Here is a 21823-nt window from a genome sequence, read left to right as displayed (position 1 = left end):
TCCACTGAGACAATCTATTAAAACAAATCAATTTTACAAGGTTGGTACTACTTAAAAATAAATTTGTCTTGTTTACATTTACATTTACATTACCCCAGTTCAAATAAGACAAAAACATGTTAAACATGTGTTTAAAGGATTTAAAAGGAATAAGAACATGTCACATTTGTTTTATAATGGAAGCAGGTTTCACGAAACCTATAATGGGGTTACATTGTAATAGTTTTAGAATTTAACCAATTTAACAATGAAAAATAAAATATAATTTAAATAGGTAAATAAGTGCTACTGCTTAGTTTATAATAATTCATATTAATACTTATTTTAGAATATCTTTGTGGCGAGTCTTGAGTTTAGGGAGTTGCAAAGTAGCAGGCCAATAAGTAAGTTGTAAGTATGTATCCAGAAACAGTAATATTTTAAAGTATTACAAGGTGTTTTTAAAATAGTTGGTAAAAATCTGGGAGCTGGTACAACCTCCCCAATCATAAAAAATGTAAATAAATTTTTTTCTTCTAAAAGAAACATAGTCCATATATACAAAATATAAAAAACTGAATGGTCTTAAAAAATGTTTAGTAGCATATAAAATAGGGAGAGTAAAAGTGGAGAGCTTCCAAAATCTACATTTCTGTATCATTATAGAAAAATATTATTACATTGCATAAACATAATTGGTTACTAAAATATAAGAAAAACAATTTTTGAAATTTAAATTTCAGGGCCTATATTCTGAAACACTTGTTTAGATTTTCTTCATTACTGAACATGTTATATGCAAATTTTTACCACCTATTTCAGAAACATCTTTTTTATTATTATATAAATCAATACAATATAATGATAAAATTTATTTTTATATTTTAAATAAATTTTATTCTATAAAATGATTTATCCTTATAACTTTTCAATTTTGAAGATTTATCGTATTTGTTATAAATTTAGTGTGATACTTCTGTACTTATTAAAAATTAATAAATATTTGAAATTTAAAATTTACATTCATATCTTTGTATTGGAAATCCTAAATAGTACTTTACTATTGAGCCCAGATGAAAATGTGCAGACAATAAAATATATACATATAAAATAACGGGATAACTATATATTTTATTATATATACATATGTACAATACCTTCCAATCTACAATTATTTATTTTTAAAAAAACTATCAATAAAACTGAAAAAATTAGTAATATTAACTTCTTTAATGTCATTTCTGCGCTCGTTTTTGTCAACTGGCCTCTTCAATCCCAAATCCTTGAAGCTTTTCCCATCCTTTATAGCCTTTTGTGCCTCCTTTTCCAAACTGATTTGAATCATCTGTTTGTCCAAAACTGGCACGACTAGATTGAATTTTGCAATTTTTTTATTAATTTCATCCACCATCTGTTTGTACTTGTAAACAATCTCGCTCCATATAATATTTTCGTCTGTGTTCAAAGGAAACGGGCTGAAGAATTGACGTTCGTAAAATAAAATTGTCCTTAAATGGTGAGCTTCTGATCTGATCTCCTTTTGGAGAGTGATCCACTCAGGGGTGAATCCGTTATCTATTAAAACCTGGAAGTTAATGCACGTTTATTTCGCAAAATTTGCATTACAATTGCTTATACCTCGTTTAATTTATGCGTGACAAAATCCACATACGGATTCCGATTGTGTTCGTTTCTGAGTGGCTTCCCAGCCCCAGACAAGTTACTGAACTCGCCCTTTGACATGGACTCCTGAATCAGATCCTCGACCAACCGATCGAACCCGTATCTGCAGAAGCATTAACTTAGAATCTCGCCCAGTTCCTGTTACGCAGCCTTACTTGGTCTTAATTTTGTGCTTGAGCGGTGCCTTGTCCATCAATGTGTTCTCTTCGGCCGTCACTTTGGCCACGCGGTGCTGATACACGTTCTCTGCCGCTTGCATGGCACGTACTTTCGTGTATTGCTTTTCGCGTTGAAAAGGTGTCCCCGAACCGATTCCTCCATAACTCAAATATTGTCTGTGTTGCGGTGCCGTGTGCTAAAAACCAACGACAACATAAAGTGCTTTTTAAAATGCTTCACACAATTTTTTTCTAAAAGGGCTGTAAACGATAGCGATAGTGAAATAAGGGGAAGAAAGAGAAATTTACTTAACAGCATTAGCAATTGTCATTACCTTAATGTCCTGCTCAGCTATTACAGCTTCATCAACGTCCCATCTTTCTTCAGCTTTTCTATTAATTAACGTTTTAAAAGCTTTATCAATCTGTAACAAAATTATTGAATTATAACTTTATCTTATTATATTTAATATAAATATAAAAATAGTATATAGTTTCAGAGCAATTTTATTAGAATAAAGCAATAATATATTAATTGAGCCTTACTATTTTCAGAATCTTTAAATTTTCTTTCAATATCTACTTTTTGGTTGAAGCGCTTTAGTCAATTATTACAAAATATCAAAATATTTTGTAATAATTGAATTATAACTTTATTATTATTATTTATTATTATTTAATATAAATATAAAAATAATCAGTAAAATATTAATGGATCCTTATTCTCTACAGAATCTTTAAATTTTCTTTCAATATTTACTTTCCCAAAGCACATTAGTCAGTGTCACAAAATATTAATGTAAAGTAATATCAAAATATTTGGATTAAGTATAAACAATGCTATTATTAAATGTTGTTAAAATATGTAGTGAATTTTAGTTTATTTATAAATGAAAATATGTTTTTTAAAGAAGATTACTAACAGTTAAAAAATATCAATATCTATGACAAAGTTTAATAAAGTAATAAAACTATCTCATTCTAAATAATAAAAATCTTGTTTTGTCTATGCAAATTGAAATAGGATTCCTTGTTTATTATTAATAACATTTATGTATTTAAACTATTTACTATTACATACTTCATGGAATTTATCTGAATTGGCCTCTGGATTGCCACTATCGGGATGGTAAATTTTAACCAGTTTTAGATAAACTGACCTAATTTCCTCCTGATCACAGCCTTCTTTAACACCTAGAATTTTACAGCATTTCTAAAAAATAACAGTCCATTAAAATTAAAGAGATATTCCACATAAACTTACCTTATATTCCAACAGTTTAGAAAATTTTGTACTAAAATGCCTATAATTATTTAAAAAGAATCTCCTAACGAAAATATGTACAGCCATGTTAACATTATTTTATCTAATTGGGACACCTAACAAATTTCAACTAATTGTACTATTTACAGATTAAAAACAAATTAAATGTCAAACCAGTCACATTGTAGGTTATGGCGCATTACAACAATAAAGAAATCATATGTTCGAACAGCGATTCTAAAAATTCCCCGATTTAGATTTCAGTTTTATCTGTTTAATTTGCAAATAAAACGCCGGCTCAGCATTTATATTCATCTAGACAGAGTCATGAGTCGGCATTGTGGCGAGATGCAGTTCTGCGACGTTTACAATTAATTTTAAAATAATTGCCGATAACCCCGAGTTTAGAAACACTGACGTTACGTTTGTGACGTTGTCGCGAATCCAAATTAATCCCTAATTTAAAAAAATCGACATTCTCAGAGTTCTTTTATCTCTTTTATAACACTTTTGAGCATTAATTTAAGTTTTAACGTTTCAATTCTGGAATTATTACTTATATTGTGTTGAGTTGTAACATTTCAAATAAGGTAATTCATAGTATTTTTTATTTTGTTTAAAGTCTAAATAAACATTTAAAATATACTGACAAACTTAATAGTGTTAGTAATTAAGTTACAAAATTAAACATTTATATTTAGAGTTATATTATGAGAGAAATAGGAACAATTTTTAAAATTTTGAATGATTGAAATTAAAAAAAAAAAAAATTTAAAATAATATAAATAATAATCATTTAAATTTTGTACGAATTATGGAAATGGTGGAATGAAAAATTCCCTAAGAAATTTTTCTTTATTATTATTTAGGTAAACCCAGGTAAAATCATATGCGCATCTTCTTTGTTCACTTCACTTCAGTACCGAGAAGAAGTTAACAGCGGCAACAACGTATTTGTATTGTCAAAATGGCGGAGAAGAGGAAAGGCAAGAAGCGCAAAGATGTAAGTGTTAATTTCATTTTAATACCATTAATTTTCATTTATTTCCGGCCTTATTGCATATTATTTTTTGTGTCAATCTCAAATTGAACTGCGAACGTTTAAATCGAGCTGCCACGTTCGCGTAACTTGTCCATTGAAAGCCTTTCACTTGCGTTCTATTATTCCTTATGTTGCATGTAAATATTGCGGGTAATTTTTATCTTCAGTAGCGTTCGTTGTTCTCGTATTATTTTTAGATGGCAATCTCTGGCTAATTGCAAACTTATCATACGCCGAATACGTCATAAAAATGTCATCGAAATAACGGGTTATTGAATGTGTTACACACACACACGAAAGTCAACCGTGGCACAAACAAAACCAGCACGGTTTAAATTTTTCGCAGACGCCACACGATATTTTCTTTACCTTTTTATGTTATATTTTTTGGCGGTTCTCAATGCAATTCACCCCCGATTTAAGAACGCATCGATCTTGACAGGTGAACGTTGTGTTTTTGTTTTTGCGTTGCAGTTGGCAAAAAGATTCCGTGGCAATGTTTTGATTTTGTTGCGCGTCTATTTCGAGTTCCGGTTTATTTCGATGTTTCGTACGGGATGAAATTCAATACGTTTAATTTTGGTTCGAAATTTTCGTTTTTATTTATACATTATTTTATAATCTACGTCTTTTAATTTTTACAGTTAAAATTTCGTAATACGTTTACGTTTTTTACGCTTTTTATTTAAGTTATTGGCTTTTCTATATTGTAAAATATATCTTTTAATTAAATTTTTATACTTTATTGTTATTATATATTATAACATTTGTGCCTACTACTTCGATTAAAATTGGCGTCCAACTTTTCACATTTTTATCATAAATTATAATACCGATTTATATTACCCTATATTGTGTATTTAACTTAAAAAATAGAAAATCATTTAAATACTGATACAGATTGTGACAATACAATTTGGTTTTACTAGTGCCAGAGACGATGCTTACAATTTATTTGCGATCTAGGAACTAACGAAATTAAAAAATCACAAACTATTATACATATATACAAATGTAATCCAAATATTCAATATTATATTCTTTCTCCTATTATTCATTTTGTACCTAAATCAAATTACTGATTACGATGAATTACTTCAAAGTATTCTTTGTTAAAACTCTGGTGGATAATTAGTACATTTTTGTGCAATCTTTGATTTTTTATCCTGAAATATATCTTTGAAAGTTTTGTTCATTCAGTCGACGTCTGATTGTTCTACTAGACACACTGATAGATATTGTGTGACTCAATTAATTCATTTTTTATTTACCTAGAGGTCAAGGAAGGATGTCGTTTACTGATTTTTCCAATTTCTCTGTCAATAAAAAGAGTTGTTCTTTTATTAGGAAATTTTCTTATTGCATTTTCAATTGAGTATGTTATTTCACATTTATTAATAAGCATTGTAAAACAGTTTTCGGAAGTTTTTATGGATATCATCAATATTTAGACCTTGATGTTTCAAGTTAATTACTATTTCTCCATTCTCTGGAAAACAATGTTTCTTTCTGTTTACTGAAAATGAATTTATTTAATAAAATAATGTACATCCTACTAAGAAAAATTTCTAACTATTAAAAGTATTGCCAAATATACATATACAAAACGTATATATATTTCAATGTGCTAATTCTTTGACCGACTAAACAAGACTAATATACATACCAAAAGCGATTGATCCATCTGAATTTTTCGAAAGAAATCCTTTTATGAAATAACGAAGTGAGTGCTATTTCTCTGGCCACCACTATACCTAAAAGTCACTTAATAACAATCATATTATTAATACATCTTTTTCTCCTTTGACTACAGAAAATAAATAATAATTATTTATAGCTACCAGTAATAAAAGATTATTAATTTCAATTATGATGTAATGGTTTCCTCGTATCTAATAATGTGGTCATTAGAAACAGGTGTAACTTTAATAAATATTTTTTAAGTTATGTGAAAAAACTTACCAGTTAAAATATGTCAGTTAATTAGCATGTTGTTATATGGACTTATATGATAAAAACAACTAGGCGAGTTTATATTGAAAATATATTTTTAAACATTTCTATACAGACCTAAATATCTTCTTAACATTGAAAGTTATAAAAAAAGACATTTTTTCATTTAAATGAAAATTATTATTGATTGAATATTAAGAATCATCAAATCAATTGTAAAAAAACTTACATACGTATTCTAAACATGTAAAACTTTAACTTTAAAATTTAATTGATATTAATTAAAAATTTTAAAAATACGATTAACTTTTGCTGGCCGTTGATTTTACTTACTCTTTAGTTTTTTTAGCGATAAATAATTTTATTCATATGCAGATTTAAATTGAAAAATTTTATAAATGAAATCAAAACAAAATTACTTATAACTTGTTTTTGTCTTTGCGAGATTTAGAATTTTATCAACTAATGGTATAAAATAAGCATGCATAATTAAAACATGGCAAATTCATACTTCAGGAAAAATAATTGTTGTCTTAAACTAATCGCAAAAAGTAATATTAACATTATAATATTATATAAGAACGGCGTGTTTAACAAATTATTATCTTACAAAACAATAAAAATGTAAAGTAGTATCACGTGTTAATTTTAATTGATTTCCCCGAATTCTTCTTACTGATTTTCTTGGTAAAACCAAGACGTCTCAGTAACGATAGAGTATTTCATGAACTGGAAAGTTTTGTCAAACCAGATGAATATGTTTGTGTGCATCTGTTAAAAATATTCCTTTTGTCCGGATTATTTTAAGAAGTGCCGCGTAACTTTAAATAGTGCATGAGTATATTTAGGACCGTAAAAAGATTTCTTTTTATTATATCTCTCCTCCAATAGAGAGTATTTGCTTCTTGCACGAACTCGAGTATTTTTCTATAAATAATCACAAAGTTCCGTTGCATTTGTCGCCGGAAGTTGGGAATAGTTATTACTGTTATTTACTATTGTCAATAACTCTAATGGTATTATTATTAAAAGTAGTTATTAAGTGATCAGTGTTTTTATAAATTATTTCCAATAAATTTTACCATTGTGAATCAATGTTTAGGAAAAGTTTAATCAACAAATCAAATTATGTAATTGAATTAAATTATTTTGTTGTGAAAGTACATATTATAAGTTATCTATGAAAAATCATAGTTGCACAAAATTTTCTCCTATTGATAAACATTTTATTAATAGCAATTATTACTGTAACTTGAAAAACGAATATTAAATTGTTTCAGGAGTATGTTCCTTCTGATGAGGAAGTGCCTGATCTGCCGTCCAAAGATGAATATGACGTTGGAAACTGGATGAAGAAAAACGTGCCCACCAAGAAAACGAAATTCCTGTCCCACAATGTCATCTATTTTACAGGTAACATACAATGTAAATAAACAGAAAGGAAACCCCTAATATAATTACGTGATTGTTTAAATAGGAAAGAGAGCCGTAGACGCGCTCGTCGAATCAAAGTACTACAACGAGGAGAATGGAATGTTCAGGTCGCGTGAGGCAGTCGTCGACTTCCTGGACGGTATGCTGGCCCACAAGTTCTTCCATAGGGCGCGCAAGGTGCCGATCCAGGACTCCGAATTGCGGAAGAAGAAGGACAAGAAGGCGGGCGGCGAGTCGGCCACCGAGGACGACAAGAAGAAGGAGAAGGAAAGGGGCACCGACGCCGAAAGCAGTGTAGTGGAATCAAAGGACAAAGATGTACGTTGAATTGATTTTTTTATTTCTATATATAGTTGGGGTATAGTTCTCATACAAATCCATATTTCTATTTAACGAAATATGTCTTATTCAGCAGTTGCCTGGACAAAATTACCTTATTGCGTAGTTGTCCAGCGATTCTTTTGAAATATTTCCCTCGATTATTTAGAGAGATATTCCATTAAAAATAAAGATAATGTTTTTATAAAAAATTAAAAAGTTGCAACAAAATGATAATGAAAATAAATTTTTTAGAAAAATTTAGAAAATACCCGTTTACTATATTTTACTTAAAAATATTGATTTAAACAAAACTTATTCAAAAATACCTAGATTATTATTATTATTTTGAATTAGGCAAGTTTACTTTATATTTGTTCTATAAAACCAATATCTAACTATAACTCATTAGTAAAGAATGATCAACAAGAAATTATTTTATTATACCTAGATTATTATTATTATTTTGAATTAGGCAAATTTACTTTATATTTGTTCTATAAAACGGATATCTAACTATGTCCCCTTAGTAAAGAATGTTCAACAAGAAATTATTTTATAATACCGGACTAATATGGTGAAAAATTATTTTATTTTTCCCTTGACCATTTCATGTGTGTTAAGTTCTTATCTTTTCGTAAAAAATAATATTAACGTAATATATTACGTTAATATTATTTTTATTATTATTTTTATTTATTTGTATTATAATACAAAATGGTTAAAATTGCAGGCGGCGAAGGAAAAGCGCAAGAAAAAGATCAGACTAGAGATGCACAATGACCAACGTTTCGTCGATTCGCTGGACGCGTACGTGTGGATCTACGATCCGATTCCGCTTTACTATTGGATAATCGGTGCCCTGGCGTTGCTGGGTTGCGTCGGTTTGTGCCTATTCCCTCTGTGGCCACAATCCGTCAGGTATTGTTTTCCGTTTTATAATTTTACATTTTACTTACTAATTTCTGTTTACAGACTGATCGTGTACTATTTGAGTATAGCGGCGGCCGCCTTCCTAGTGTCGATCATCGTTCTGGCCGTGCTACGTCTGATCTTCTTCTGTCTCGTTTGGGTGCTAACGCTGGGTAGACATCACATTTGGATCCTGCCGAATCTGACCGAGGACGTAGGTTTCTTCGCGTCGTTCTGGCCCGTGTATACGTACGAGTATAGAGGTGATGGCTACGTGCCGGCGAAGAAGGGCAAGAAGAAAAAGAAAAAGGACAAGGATTCGGATGCGGAAACTGAGACGAACACCGGGACGTGCGACAAAACGGACAAGTCGCCCGACACTGTTGGCAACGCTTCTGGCGACGATAGGTATGTTATTTAACGCGATCTTTTATCTAACAATAGTAAATTAATATTTTATTGAAAATTTTAGACCGAGTGATGTAGACGCCAACGAAGGAACAAGTTGTGCGGAACCGGTCCAGGTATCCGAATCTGATAGCGAATCTAGCCAGCGGTCAAGCACCGGCCGCGATTTCGAGATGGTCGAAAAAGGCGACATTGATTCCTAACATCGACCCTTCTGCGGGAGTCCGTAGTTTTTAATTGAATGTGCACACATACACCCAAATATATTCTTTGGTATTGTTGTACTTTCTTCCCCCTGATGTTTATGGTATCCTATTTTAGAGAATGTTTTAATTTTACACAAGATACACAATAGAATCAGTTACCATTTTCAACTGAAGGTTCCGTTAGATTGGTGTTTTTTTTTTTCTTTCTTTTTTTCTCACTCGTGTCTTTCCTAAATCTTAAGGTTTTCTTTTTAAAGTGCATTTGGAATCTATGCCATTTTTTAAATCGTTAAATATACAGATATATACATATGTAAATTAAGTCAAGAATAAATGATATATTGTTATAGGAAAATTGCATTTATTTTTCAGTTTTTTTTCTGGACGCATATTTATTCTTAATTTGGTAGGCTAGAAATTAGTTGGACTTACTTATACTCAATAAATACAACTATATTATTTGTATATTATTTTATTATTGGTGCTACTATAATATACACTTAAGTCGATATCCTTATTTTATTTTCTTGAGTGTTATCACCTCTATTTTAATGTCTCCATCACTTGCCTTAACATTCTGTTACACAAAGCTGCGTACGGATTCATTTCGACCAGCTGGAAAAAAGTGAATTATTAAATTGGTGCACGTTAATTGTATTAGTTTAATGCAAAAATATGGAAATCTCTTGCATATATGGGATAATTCGGGTGTGCTGAACGGGAAAGATATATTTTATTTTTATTTATTATTATTGAAATTTCATACAGTTTTTGAACATTGCAGTCATTCAATATCTGAGAACTTATTTCTACAGCAACTTATTAAAATATATTAAAAATATGAGCTAAAATATGAACTAGATGCCAGTACCTATACGGTTTATTGTTTTTTCTGTCATTGGTCTAACAATTTACCAAGACGGAAACTAACAAGAAGAGATGGCAAACGTTTACGGATAAATAAGTCAGTCGTTTCTCGTGTAATTAGAGAAACTGGCCAAGTGGTAGCTACTAAAAAAATTATCTAAGATCATATTCACTGAACCGTGGAAACGAGTAGTTTTTAGTGATAAGTCTAAATTTAATTTTTACAAAAATGGTGTTTCTACTTATGTTAAACATCCTACAGGGGCAACCCTGTGCCCACAGTGAATTTATGTTATTGTTATATTAAATAATGTATATTTAATTATTAAAAATACACAATCTGGTTGATGATAGTGAAATCAATTAAGTTATGAATGTTATACATTACCTTTTTACAATATTTTAAATCCGCAAAATCATCAATTATATTGTATAAAATTTTGTTAATTAGTTCCGACTATGTACAGAAGAGCGTTTAGCCTTTCTTGACCTAAAGTGTCGCAGACCGTAGATAGTTTTTCACCTGCCTTAAGCAACAAATGCTTCTCTCACCCGAAGAATTTGTCGCTGGTGTTCATAGTCTTGCGAAGTGTTATACTCAAGATTGAATAAATGTCCTCTAAATTCTGTTTTCTCAGGAACGTAGATAGACTTAGACCTGGTTTTATCAAAATTCTTTAAGAAGAAATGTGGAAGAAGAAGTTACTTTCTAAATCATTAGGATAATACAAAAAATATTATTAATATTCATAATAACATTTATGTACATAGAGAAAAAAATCTGCCGTCCAGTCTACTTGATGGCTTAAATCTGAGCTTAAAATAAAATAAAGTTTTTAATATTGTGCGATACAACATAATGTTTATTTATATTATATTGAATGAATTCTTTCATTGAAATTGCGTTCCCGTTTTATTAGAGTCTTCGGCATATTTGCAATTCAGCTAATTTAATTATTTCTTCTATCGCATGTACTGCAAACGTAGCGCCGATCGGTAGATAGACAAAATACAACGTCTACTGAAGTGTTTAAACGACAACTATAATATAGAAAAATGGGCGTTTAAGAATACTCTTTTACAGTGATTACCCTGCTGTTAATTACGCAATTACAAACGCGTTAACCGTGCTTCCAAACGTCTTTTTTAAAATACTTGACATTATAATCTTTTATTGTGTGATTTTTAGTGTGCTTTTATGTGTTAAATTATTTGGTAAGTTGTCAAATTATTAAGTATAAAATTGTTAAACTCACTTGACTTTTGGCGAAATGATTACCAAGTTTCGAGGCAATTTCAAAATCAACTTTGGCTAACTCCATTCGATCTGCCCTCTTGTGTAAAATCCCTCTTTGACAATGAGCCTGACTGAGTGTTTTCTTGTGATGTTCGTTCGATAAATCGATTGCTGTTGTCAAGTCGTTAAAGGCATCTGCATCAAAATAATTTAATCATTATTTTTTCATAAGGTATCTGTTTTTAAATCGCAAAATTATACCTTCAAATTTACGTAAATATTGATAAATGTGAGCCCTATTGTTATAAAGTGATGGTCTCTTTGGCGCAATTTGAATAGCTTTATTTATCAACTCTAAACCTTCATCTAGTCTTCCTGCCTCTGCTAGTTGCACTGCTCTGATTTCCATTTGTTTTGTCGACTCTTCTTCTGCTGTCAGCTTTTCAGCATCTGTAATTATATTTGTATAAATTTATTCTATATATTTATATAGTGATACACTATCAAAATAATTGAGGCTGGGAATTCAGTTTGAATATTTGAATTTTATAAAAATGATTTCTAATAGTTGAATATTAATTTGGTTTTTAATTATACATTATAGGAATTAATGCACTTTTAAATAAATTAATTTACATTACAATATAAAATGTTGACCGGAAAAAGTAATCTATGTTCCAAACGTGTAAAATAACAAAACTCTTTAAAATAACTATTATTTCACAAAATAGACACCATTATAATTAATATTTTTACGAACATTCAACAAGCAAATTGTACCACGAAAGTTCTTGGAAGTGTAGAAAAGATCAACTTCAGTTTTGAACTTTCTTAGAGATATATCTATACTATGATGTGGTTGAAAAACTTGCTAATTAATATTTCAAGTTTTTAAGGACCCTTCCACTAGGTTTACCAACTTAGCAATTGTCGAAGGCCTAATTTTGTGGTCCATAATTTATGAGCATTCATTTTTCCATTTTTTATGAATTTCATTGCAAACCTTTTTCTAGTTATTCATCGTAATTTGAGTCCCACCTATTTCTAAACATGTTGTACGAAGATTTTGCATAAGATATCGCTTAGTTTTTTTGGTAGTACACGTTTCAGGACGCTTTAATTTTGTTTGTCTTCAGTGCATTTAGTGTCACTTCCTCCGTCTCAAAAAGGATTGCAAATGCGACGTACAGTTTCGGTTGCTTTAAGCTGATTTTTTAACTCATAAATTCAAATTCAAATTTGTTCATACTTAAGTACATCATTTTTAACTCCAAAAATGTATTGAACACAATGTTAAAACAATGTATTCAAATAAATCATAAATCAAACACGTACATTAATTACTTTTTACTTTATTCAATTCTCATTACATTACACTATTGATTACCATTTGGCATTTAACATATTTCTAATGCAAATTAATACATGTTTTATGAAATTATTGAAATTTCAAATATGAAAATCGTAAATTATTGTTTTCTGAAATATTTAAAAAACATTTTCAACTAAGAGGTTTCTGTAAGTCTTTTTTATATATTATATTTTTTCTATTTAATCGGAGTACGTATTTAACAACAAAATAAAAACAGAAGTTGATAAATGAATAACTGAATTCCTCATAAATAAAAATTGGTTACCTTCAAGATTCTCCCGCTGCTCATTTATAGCTTCTTCCAAAGGCAGATTAGGGTTAAAAACACAACTCAAAACTGCTTTATCGTGATCACTTAACTTCGACATTTCTATAGTTGTTTGTGTTGTGAAATGAAAATCATTGAATTAAACAACTTTATTGCCGATTGAAAAAATAGAAACTCGTTCCACTAGTTCGATTTACATATTTTAATAATTTTATTCAAGAATTTATAATAAACTGATTTTCATTTATAATTAATACTTACGAAGTGGCGGAGACAAATAACAAATGGAATGTTAATTAAACAGTAATTCAATGCCTAACAGAGAATAAAATGTTTTGTGGAATGTATTACAATTACTATAAATACGAAATAGATTAAATTATTCATGGTTAATATTTATTGAATGGTTTTAAAACTCTACAGTGCATATTTCATATATATTTTATTTAAAATAAATATTAATTAAATATTTTTAATTTATTATATTATGTTAAATTAGTCAAATTTGTATTTCTTAAAATATTTATTAAATTATTATAATATTTTAATTATTATTAGAAGTTTAAATATACCACAGGGCAAAAAATACACGTTTCAAAAATATATTGTTTAATGTAAGTTAATTCTAACATGTAAGCCAAAATAATTTTATATTATTAAAACATAATACTTATTGAAATTTTAATATTTGCATCAAGAAAAACATAATTAAATAAATAACAAAGGTGAGAGAGATTTATGCCCAAATTAATTTGTTTTCCTTGTCCAAATAAACTTTTCCAGTTGCCACCAATTGCAATGCCCTTGGAAAAGCCCTGTGCTCCGCCGTTTTGATTCTTTCAATCAGGTCTTCTTCCGTGTCATTTATTTCAACAGGAACCGCTTCTTGGGTAATTATAGCTCCGGCATCGACGTCCTCCTCTACAAAATGAACCGTACACCCGCTAATTCTAACGCCCGCTTCCAGAGCCTGTCTTTGAGCGTGGGTTCCTTTAAACAAGGGCAGAAGTGCGGGATGGACGTTGATGAGTTTTCCCTTCCATTTGCGAGTAAATTCGCCGCTCAGAATTCGCATGAATCCCGCCAAGCAAACAATATCGACACCGGCCACGATCAATTCGTTGTGCATGGCACGATCGAATTCTTCTCTACTCGCGAAGTCCTTGTGATTAAGCACCTGAAATATTTATACGTATAATTTTTGTTTTGTTGAAATTTGGTTATGGTTTACTTTGGTAGGAATGTTGGCTCTTTCGGCTCGTTTGAGACCTTCAACGTCAGCCTTATTGGACAAGACGAGAACGATTTCGCATCCCATTTGCCTTGTGGGATCCACAGTTGCGTCTATCAGGGCTTGCAAATTAGTACCGCTGCCGGATATTAAAACTCCTACACGTTTCTTCGCAACCGCCACATTGGCAACAACTGTGGACACATACTTCCTCATCGAAACTTCCATAACATCGGCAAAGTGGTTAACTACCACTTGTTCTGTAAACATTTTAAAAGTTTATAATTTGTATAAAAATTACGAATGGCGACCTACCTCCGTTGTTTTTGACAACCTTGCCCACAACAGAGGCACCATGCGAAATAACCATGTTAAGAATTTCACGTTCGTGTTCCTTGTTGACGACCAAAAGTCCACCTACTCCACAGTTAAACGTGCGCAACATTTCTGTTTGACTGATTCCTCCAGCGGTGGCCACCCAGGAAAATACTTCCGGTATTTGCCATTTGGTCGCGTCCAATTCTACTCCCAAATGATGGGGCAGAACTCGGGGGATGTTTTCCAGCAAACCGCCGCCAGTTATGTGGGCGAACGCTTTCACTTTTCCCGTTTTTACCGCTGGTATTACGGCTTTGACGTAAATCTGCGTCGGTGTCAACAATTCTTCGCCTGAAAAAGATTAAAAATAAAATATTAATAAATTGGTTAGAAAAAATTTATCTTTGATTTTCCTTTTTAAAAATCTTATAGAAGCTTGAAAACAATTGTGAGAATATTTTTATCATTCATTTATAGTTTTAAACTTCAAATAATTTTTTGAAAAGTTTTGCATTATACATATAAACATTATTGAATGAACAATTCTTAACATGCTCTGATCATCAGACAACAACAATGACTAATTTTTCAATATATTTGAAAATTTAAAAATAAAATTATTTTTTTATAATTTATAATCTAAGCCAATATGAATAAAAAAAAATAGGTAAAAAACCTTTTTGTACTTTTAAAAAAGGAGGAACTCTATAATTTTCAAATATTTTCAACAAACTTATGATAACGTAATAATTTTTTTAATCGTTTTTTTTTTTAGATTTTGGACACAATTTTATGAATATTGAACAAAACTGAATGAATTATTTGTATTCTGATCATAAGTTCTCTTTCTCCATATACTTTTCAGCAAAATATATAAACTTATTAAGAGTATTGTTACTATTCATTTTTAGTTTGAATTTTGAAATAATTCTTGAAATATTTACCCCATACTTCTAAAAATCTCAAAATTACTATTTTTTAACATTATGAAAATAAATAATTTGTTATAAATTAAAATATAAAATATATATAATTTATTTATATTATCAAGACATATTTTAAAATTCAAGTAAAAATATATTTTAGAACTTTGACAAAGTGGGAACCTGATAATTTTCAAATATTTAATAAACTGTTGATAAAGTAGCAGTTTTTTTAATTGATTTTTTCTATTTTTTGTCGTAATTTCATGAAAACTGAACAAAACAATTTTTTTTTTCTATATTTAAGACTTATTATTTATTTATGAAGAAGTAACTGAAGTTTGAAATTGAAAAAAATTGATAATTTTCAGTTAGTGTTAATAAGATAGCGCTTTATTTATTTATTTTTTTTAGGTTTTTGGGTGTAATTTAATGAAATTTACATAAATTCCATTTTTCACATATTTTTAAGTGGAAAATATTAAAAAATTGTTTAATTAAAAAAATCAGCTAAACTTATCATCTTCGTAAAAATCTGATAAATACTTGAGAAGTATGGAAAGAAACGAAAATTTTGAAAAACCATGAATTTGATTTAATATTCTTTAGAAAAAAAATTGTATGAACGTTTTATCAGAAAATTCTCAAAAACATTATAAAGTTGACATATTACCTATCGATTTTCCATTTTTGCTAAACGGAGCGGTATCTTTGTAACTAAGCCCACTGAGCTTCATAACTTTTCTGACCAAGCTGAATCCGTTGCTGTGGACGCCAGAAGAGGGCAAGGCAATAAGTATGTCACCTTCGCGGATTTCTTGAATATGAGGTATGAGTTGGTCGCGTTCCACCGCTCCGACGGCGAAACCAGCCACGTCGTAATCACCTGGTGGATACATATCCGGCATTTCGGCAGTTTCTCCACCTGAATAAAACAAACATTACGTTAAAAATGAAATCAAATCGTTTATGTATGACTTGCCTATAAGGGAGCATCCAGCTTGTCTGCAGCCTTCGGCAACGCCGTCAACGACTTGCTTAGCCACGTTTACATCCAAAGCTCCGCACGCAAAATAGTCCAGGAAAAAGATTGGTTCGGCACCATGGGCCAATACGTCATTGACACACATGGCCACCAAGTCAATGCCTATTGTGTTGTGAATGTCCATTTCATGGGCAATCTAATAATTAAACAAAAAATAATATTATTAAATCAAAGACAAATAAACGTATATTACTTTTAGTTTGGTTCCAACGCCGTCAGTTCCGGAAACCAGTAAAGGATCCTTGTAACCGGCAGCTCTGGGGTCGAACAATCCCCCAAAACCACCCAGACCACCAATAACACCAGACCTGTTCGTTGATTTTGCCGCAGGTTTAATGTGTGAAACTAAATCATTTCCGGCGGTTATATCAACTCCGCTTTGTTTATACGTCAATTTGCCTGACTTTAGAATTGCACTGAAATTTTCAAACATTAATATTTATAAATGAATCCTGGTAGAATAACATTACCTTGCAATGCCTTTATGGGCAATGTCCTTGCGATGCTGTTCTCCGTCGAATCGTATAGTTTCGCAGGCTTTGGTCGCGTTGGCCGCAGCTATAGTTAATTGCGGGGCCAAAGCCACAGCAATCAGAACTCTGCCACCGTTCGTCACCAAATGGTCGCCTTTAATTGCGGTACCGCAGTGGAATACGACATGGTTAGGTCTGTAGTTTACCGTATCTATGCCTGAAAAAAATAAATAAATAAAATTGATTCATATTAAATTGCTAATTGGATGATCCCGAATTAAAGCTCTATCTGAAATTAGTAGACAAAATGGTCTGAAGAAGGTCTTGAAGAGTATCCAAGTTGTCAAGACTGTCTTCTAAGTAATTGAAACAGTTCGAGTTGGTTATGGCATGGTATTTAGTCACTTTTAAATGTGGAATTCTCTTTGCCTTAGGAAGCTCCAAAATCTTAGGAATAAATTGGTTATAAATTTTTTTTTTAATATGGGAGACACATTAACGTATTTCCTATCCTTTCCTTCAGGTTATCAATGTTGTGTAGTTTCGTGTAGTTTCCGAATGTAATAGTGTACTTAGATGTCATCACAAAAAGAAGTACCTGCCTGTATGCCATATTCAGAGAATTGCTTTTGCAAACTGATAAAAATATCAGAAATGTACCGAGAGAGAGCTCACATGTTGATAACACCAGGTTGAATTTGTTACTTGCTGTGTAAGAAAATCCAATTACTTCAATTCATCAACTAACCCGTAGTTATGATCTTAATCATAAACACTTAAACATGCTTAAACTTAAGAGAAAATATCTATATTAAATTCAAGCTTTCCATGAGTGACTTAAAGATGATCAAGACCCACCATCTTCAAAATAGGACAGATTCTATCACCATTTTGCTTTGATGCCAATCTTAATGGAGCAAAATACCTTCATTTTCTCAACTACGAACATATGACAATTCTGTTATATATTCCCAAATCCCTTAGACCGTAATGTGACCGACAAGAGGCTATCAATATGATGGTGTTCCGGCACACTACACTACTATTGTTCGCCAATATTGAGGACATGTCAAAAGTAAGGTTGATCAAATCAAGAAAGTAACACACGAAATATTACGTAATGTAAGGGACGAAATCTATCATAAATTGCGACATTGGAAATTCTTGTTAAAATATCCACCATGTATATTAATAGTAAATGTATTTATTTTATTTTATTTTCATTGAACAATATTTATTCAGTAGAAGTTGTCAATAAAAATCACTTTTATACACAAAAACTAAATTTTTATATGAAAAAAATAAAAAGGTATAAACATATCATTATGTTTAAACAAAATCAGATATATCCAACATGCACGCCAAATATATCCACTTATTTATGGATTTAAATATTAATATATGTGATATTGACATGATCTGTTCTTCTATTACATAACATAACAAGGATAATTTCAATTTCAAAAACAATATGAGTAAAAAGTTCTTAGCATTTTTCTCATTTGCATACCTGTGATGATTTGTCCTTTGCTGGACGTTTCGGGATAACCACGGGATGCCATAACGACTCCGACCGCATTCGTATTTTCCTTCCACAGTAGCTCCTGCTTGTCCAACGTCCCGTTGCAGCAAGATGTCATGACGCAATAGAGATCGGACTCGAGCAGTGGCAGGATAACTTCCGTTTCTGGATCACCGAATCTGCAGTTGAATTCAAGCACTTTGGGGCCGTCTTTTGTCAGCATCAATCCCGCATACAAAACACCTACAATATACCAAAAAAGTGGAGTGATTTCGTGGAGGCGGTAATGTTTATAAGAATTTACCAACAAATTTGATGCCTTCTTTGATGAAACCGTTCACTGTTTTTTCCAAAACTTCTTTCTGTACGTATTCTAGTTGCTGTTCGTTGAGTAAAGGACAAGGACAGTAAGCACCCATTCCTCCAGTATTTGGTCCTCGATCGTTGTCGAAAATTCGTTTGTGATCTTGAGCGGGAAGCATGGCTTTTACAGTCTGTCCATCGGAGAAGGCCAATACCTGTCAAAGACAAGTTGAAATTAAACTTATCAATGAATAAAGCGTTCGAACTTACAGAAACTTCTTCACCGCTCAATAATTCTTCTATGACGACTGTTTCACCGGCAGAGCCGAATTTCTTGTCTGTCAGAATTTCGTCGACACTGTCGCATGCTTCTTTTTTATCAGCTGCTACTACCACCCCTTTACCAGCCGCTAATCCACTGGCTTTGACCACCAATGCTTGATACGGGGCACTATCCAATACAAATACAAACATAAATATAAAAAATGATCAATATTAAATTCTAAACTAGTTACTTATTGATAAAGTCCTTAGCTTCCTTGGCATTATTGAAAGATTTCCATCTGGCAGTCGGGATGTTGTGTCTGTCCATGAAAGCTTTCGCCCAGTCTTTGTTGGACTCGATTTGGGCGGCATTTTTTTGAGGTCCGAAGGTCGGTATTTGTTCTGCTACCAAAATGTCTGCTATGCCGTTTGCAAGAGGATCTTCAGGTCCTATTGCTACTAAACTGACGTTGTTTTCTTTGCAGAATTTTACCACATCCTAAACATAATTTGTAAAATTATTTAGTTGTTGATTTATTAAATTTTATTCAATAAATAGTTCATCCGTTCCTTTAATAAAATCAATTTAGGAGTTTCCAAGAAAATACTTTTGACAAATTTGATTAATTAAATGATACTAGATTTATACCAGAATCGTCGATGCTTCTTGAACTGATAAATCGCCGTAGTCTGATATCTAAGTATTTTATTATATTTTCGGTGATCAGACTGTTTTTAAATATTTCGATTAATCGACATTACGAAATACCCTGAATTATGGTAAATAAAATACTTGCAGCAATTACTATCGGTATTCCCAAATTTCTTTTATGAACTTGATTCTTAATTTATATACGGTTATTAAATTAAACAGATATCATTTATAAACATAGATTCAAGAAAACAAGTTTGAAAAGAAAGAAAAATATATTGTAAACTTGAATTATGCCCCGAATGTTATGTTTTAAAATTTAAATATCGATAAATAAATTTTTATTCGTGTATTATAAATTAAGAATGCAGATTCTAATTCCTAAAATTAAAAAATATTCAATTATTTGAGTCATCGAACACAGCACGTATTTAAATTTACTGAGTGGTTAAAACATTTTTAATTAACAAAAAGACCATGGTATCACAAAAACTAAATAATTTCTTCCTAAATTGTATATTTTACTACTAGGGCAAATAAATAATATACAAAAATGCTGTTTCAGTAAATTTGAAACTTGTATTATTAATGTTAATGGTTTTTTATAATTTTTAAATCCATTTAATTTAATATTTACAAAACGAACAGGGTGTCTGTTTATTTAGAAAAGCATATTATTTATTTCATACAAATAGGATAGTAAAAATTTCTTATTTTTTAACAGTCATGTTAAAAAATCTAGAAAATGTGTGATATTATAAAGATAATGATAACTTCTAATTTTCCATAACGATAAATAAAATAAATTTATTATTAAATAAGTTTTAATTTAATTCATTTAAACTATAAAATTATTGATGATGTGTGTCTATACCAATGAATAGAATTAATTCATAGAAAAAAATTTTAAAAATAATCATTTTTATAAATTTTGTGTGATACAGGCGATCTTTATCATTAAAATTAAAAATATGACCATGAATAAAATTGAATAATTTCTTTCTAAATTATTGTGTGTTGATATTAGCAAGATTTTATTCAAGTTTATAATTAACAATATTAATATTACGTATATTAAATAATCATTAAAAATATTAACAAAAAAGACTTTTTTTGTCTGATAAGGTCCAAAATATATTCCAAGGAAAGCAACTAGTTTTTGTAAAAACTGTCACAAACATTTAACATTTTCCTAATATTACGTATAAAATTTGTAGAAACAATTAATTGTCTTTCTGTAATGTGAAAGTCCAATAAGAAGTTTCTATATTTTAACTTTTTAATGAAACAGCTGTTTTTTAGTGAGTGTTATTGACCTCCACCCATAATAACCTTAAAAACTCACGTGGTTACCTTAAAGTTTTTGATGTCCAAATCAACATTTTCTGCTTTGTGCACCTGTTGAATGGCAAAACTACCCGGCGCCGCGAAAATTTTATTAACCTGGCCGCTCTGCGACAGTTTCCAAACAATGGCATGTTCTCTGCCACCGCTTCCGATTACCAACACGTTCTTCGGCATTTCCAATAAACGTTCTTGCAATTCACGACACAAACCAAGTAATACCAACTCGGATAGTTTGGAGATGAAGAAAATCTATTTAATATGTGAAGTTAATTGTGAAATTACTATTCTTAATCGATATTGACGACATTTAAATGCGAAAACACCGCCGCCGACCAATCAACGGGAATAATTGTTGTTAACGTAATTCTGTCCGCCAATCACGTGTGGAATTTCTTAACATGACCCCCTGTAAGTGATTTTTCAATAGAGATAAAAGGGTCGTAAGTCAAATGATTATTTTTAAAGCAAACAAGAAAACAAAATTGCATCATGTATATCATAAAAACAACTTACACAATTTTTCCAGTGGAAAAAATTAATGTGTTTTTTAATTTTTCCAATAAATATACATAAATTATTTTAAGTTTTACTTGATTTTTGTTTCATTCAAATGACATACAATCAACAAGTGGTTGGTTTATAAA

The 21823-nt window shown here is 30.6% G+C and overlaps 4 protein-coding genes across 6 annotated transcripts; 1 reads left to right on the top strand and 3 right to left on the bottom strand.

Annotated features, from left to right (window-relative positions):
• Positions 1-373: 373 nt before the first annotated feature.
• Positions 374-9866, top strand: LOC109608692 (translocation protein SEC62). Of its 2 annotated transcripts, none has more exons than XM_049970474.1 (7): positions 374-390; positions 3954-4087; positions 7360-7492; positions 7557-7831; positions 8565-8752; positions 8807-9151; positions 9216-9866. In XM_049970474.1, exons 2-7 carry the CDS (start codon positions 4052-4054, stop codon positions 9352-9354), a joined length of 1116 nt encoding a protein of 371 aa, XP_049826431.1. In that variant the 5' UTR covers positions 374-390; positions 3954-4051; the 3' UTR covers positions 9355-9866. The 2 variants fall into 2 exon arrangements, with proteins under 2 accessions (XP_049826431.1, XP_049826432.1); XM_049970475.1 differs by lacking the exon at positions 374-390 and adding an exon at positions 3536-3674.
• Positions 1091-4628, bottom strand: LOC109608768 (dnaJ homolog subfamily C member 28). Of its 2 annotated transcripts, none has more exons than XM_020025311.2 (7): positions 4496-4628; positions 3085-3200; positions 2902-3033; positions 2156-2245; positions 1818-2017; positions 1618-1765; positions 1091-1564 (listed from the first exon to the last, which is right to left on the bottom strand). In XM_020025311.2, the coding sequence occupies exons 2-7, from the start codon at positions 3169-3171 to the stop codon at positions 1151-1153; spliced, it is 1071 nt and encodes a 356-aa protein (XP_019880870.1). In that variant the 5' UTR covers positions 3172-3200; positions 4496-4628; the 3' UTR covers positions 1091-1150. The 2 variants fall into 2 exon arrangements, with proteins under 2 accessions (XP_019880870.1, XP_019880871.1); XM_020025312.2 differs by lacking the exon at positions 4496-4628 and adding an exon at positions 3259-3404.
• Positions 9814-13233, bottom strand: LOC109608769 (tetratricopeptide repeat protein 36 homolog). The gene is made up of 4 exons (XM_020025313.2): positions 13099-13233; positions 11723-11911; positions 11481-11656; positions 9814-9972 (listed from the first exon to the last, which is right to left on the bottom strand). Exons 1-4 carry the CDS (start codon positions 13199-13201, stop codon positions 9901-9903), a joined length of 540 nt encoding a protein of 179 aa, XP_019880872.1. The 5' UTR covers positions 13202-13233; the 3' UTR covers positions 9814-9900.
• Positions 13234-13693: 460 nt separating this feature from the next.
• On the bottom strand, positions 13694-21778 carry LOC109608770 (trifunctional purine biosynthetic protein adenosine-3). Its single transcript, XM_020025314.2, has 13 exons — positions 21693-21778; positions 21186-21585; positions 19432-19679; positions 19187-19367; positions 18918-19131; positions 18602-18856; positions 17089-17308; positions 16812-17034; positions 16556-16754; positions 16247-16498; positions 14648-15001; positions 14333-14592; positions 13694-14278 (listed from the first exon to the last, which is right to left on the bottom strand). Exons 2-13 carry the CDS (start codon positions 21351-21353, stop codon positions 13838-13840), a joined length of 3015 nt encoding a protein of 1004 aa, XP_019880873.2. The 5' UTR covers positions 21354-21585; positions 21693-21778; the 3' UTR covers positions 13694-13837.
• Positions 21779-21823: the final 45 nt, after the last annotated feature.

Source organism: Aethina tumida, chromosome 1 (genome assembly GCF_024364675.1).
Source record: "Aethina tumida isolate Nest 87 chromosome 1, icAetTumi1.1, whole genome shotgun sequence".
Classification (NCBI taxonomy): Eukaryota; Metazoa; Arthropoda; class Insecta; order Coleoptera; family Nitidulidae; genus Aethina; species Aethina tumida.
This window is presented reverse-complemented; position numbering and strand designations above follow the sequence as displayed.

Bases quoted from the DNA above. Each gene is read 5' to 3' on its own strand.
- LOC109608768 (XM_020025311.2), bottom strand. From the start codon at position 3,171: ATGGCTGTACATATTTTCGTTAGGAGATTCTTTTTAAATAATTATAGG. The intron at 3,034-3,084 runs GTAAGTTTATGT...GTTATTTTTTAG, and splicing joins CTAAACTGTTGGAATATAAG to AAATGCTGTAAAATTCTAGG. The intron at 2,246-2,901 runs GTATGTAATAGT...ATTTTGTTACAG, and splicing joins ATTCAGATAAATTCCATGAA to ATTGATAAAGCTTTTAAAAC.
- LOC109608692 (XM_049970474.1), top strand. From the start codon at position 4,052: ATGGCGGAGAAGAGGAAAGGCAAGAAGCGCAAAGAT. The intron at 4,088-7,359 runs GTAAGTGTTAAT...AAATTGTTTCAG, and splicing joins AAGGCAAGAAGCGCAAAGAT to GAGTATGTTCCTTCTGATGA. The intron at 8,753-8,806 runs GTATTGTTTTCC...TTCTGTTTACAG, and splicing joins CTGTGGCCACAATCCGTCAG to ACTGATCGTGTACTATTTGA.
- LOC109608769 (XM_020025313.2), bottom strand. From the start codon at position 13,201: ATGTCGAAGTTAAGTGATCACGATAAAGCAGTTTTGAGTTGTGTTTTT. The intron at 11,912-13,098 runs GTAACCAATTTT...ATATAATTACAG, and splicing joins GCAGCGGGAGAATCTTGAAG to ATGCTGAAAAGCTGACAGCA. The intron at 11,657-11,722 runs GTATAATTTTGC...ATTTTGATGCAG, and splicing joins ATATTTACGTAAATTTGAAG to ATGCCTTTAACGACTTGACA.
- LOC109608770 (XM_020025314.2), bottom strand. From the start codon at position 21,353: ATGCCGAAGAACGTGTTGGTAATCGGAAGCGGTGGCAGAGAACATGCC. The intron at 19,680-21,185 runs GTAACCACGTGA...AATTATGTTTAG, and splicing joins TGGACATCAAAAACTTTAAG to GATGTGGTAAAATTCTGCAA. The intron at 17,309-18,601 runs GTATGCAAATGA...TATTTTTTTCAG, and splicing joins CAAAGGACAAATCATCACAG to GCATAGATACGGTAAACTAC.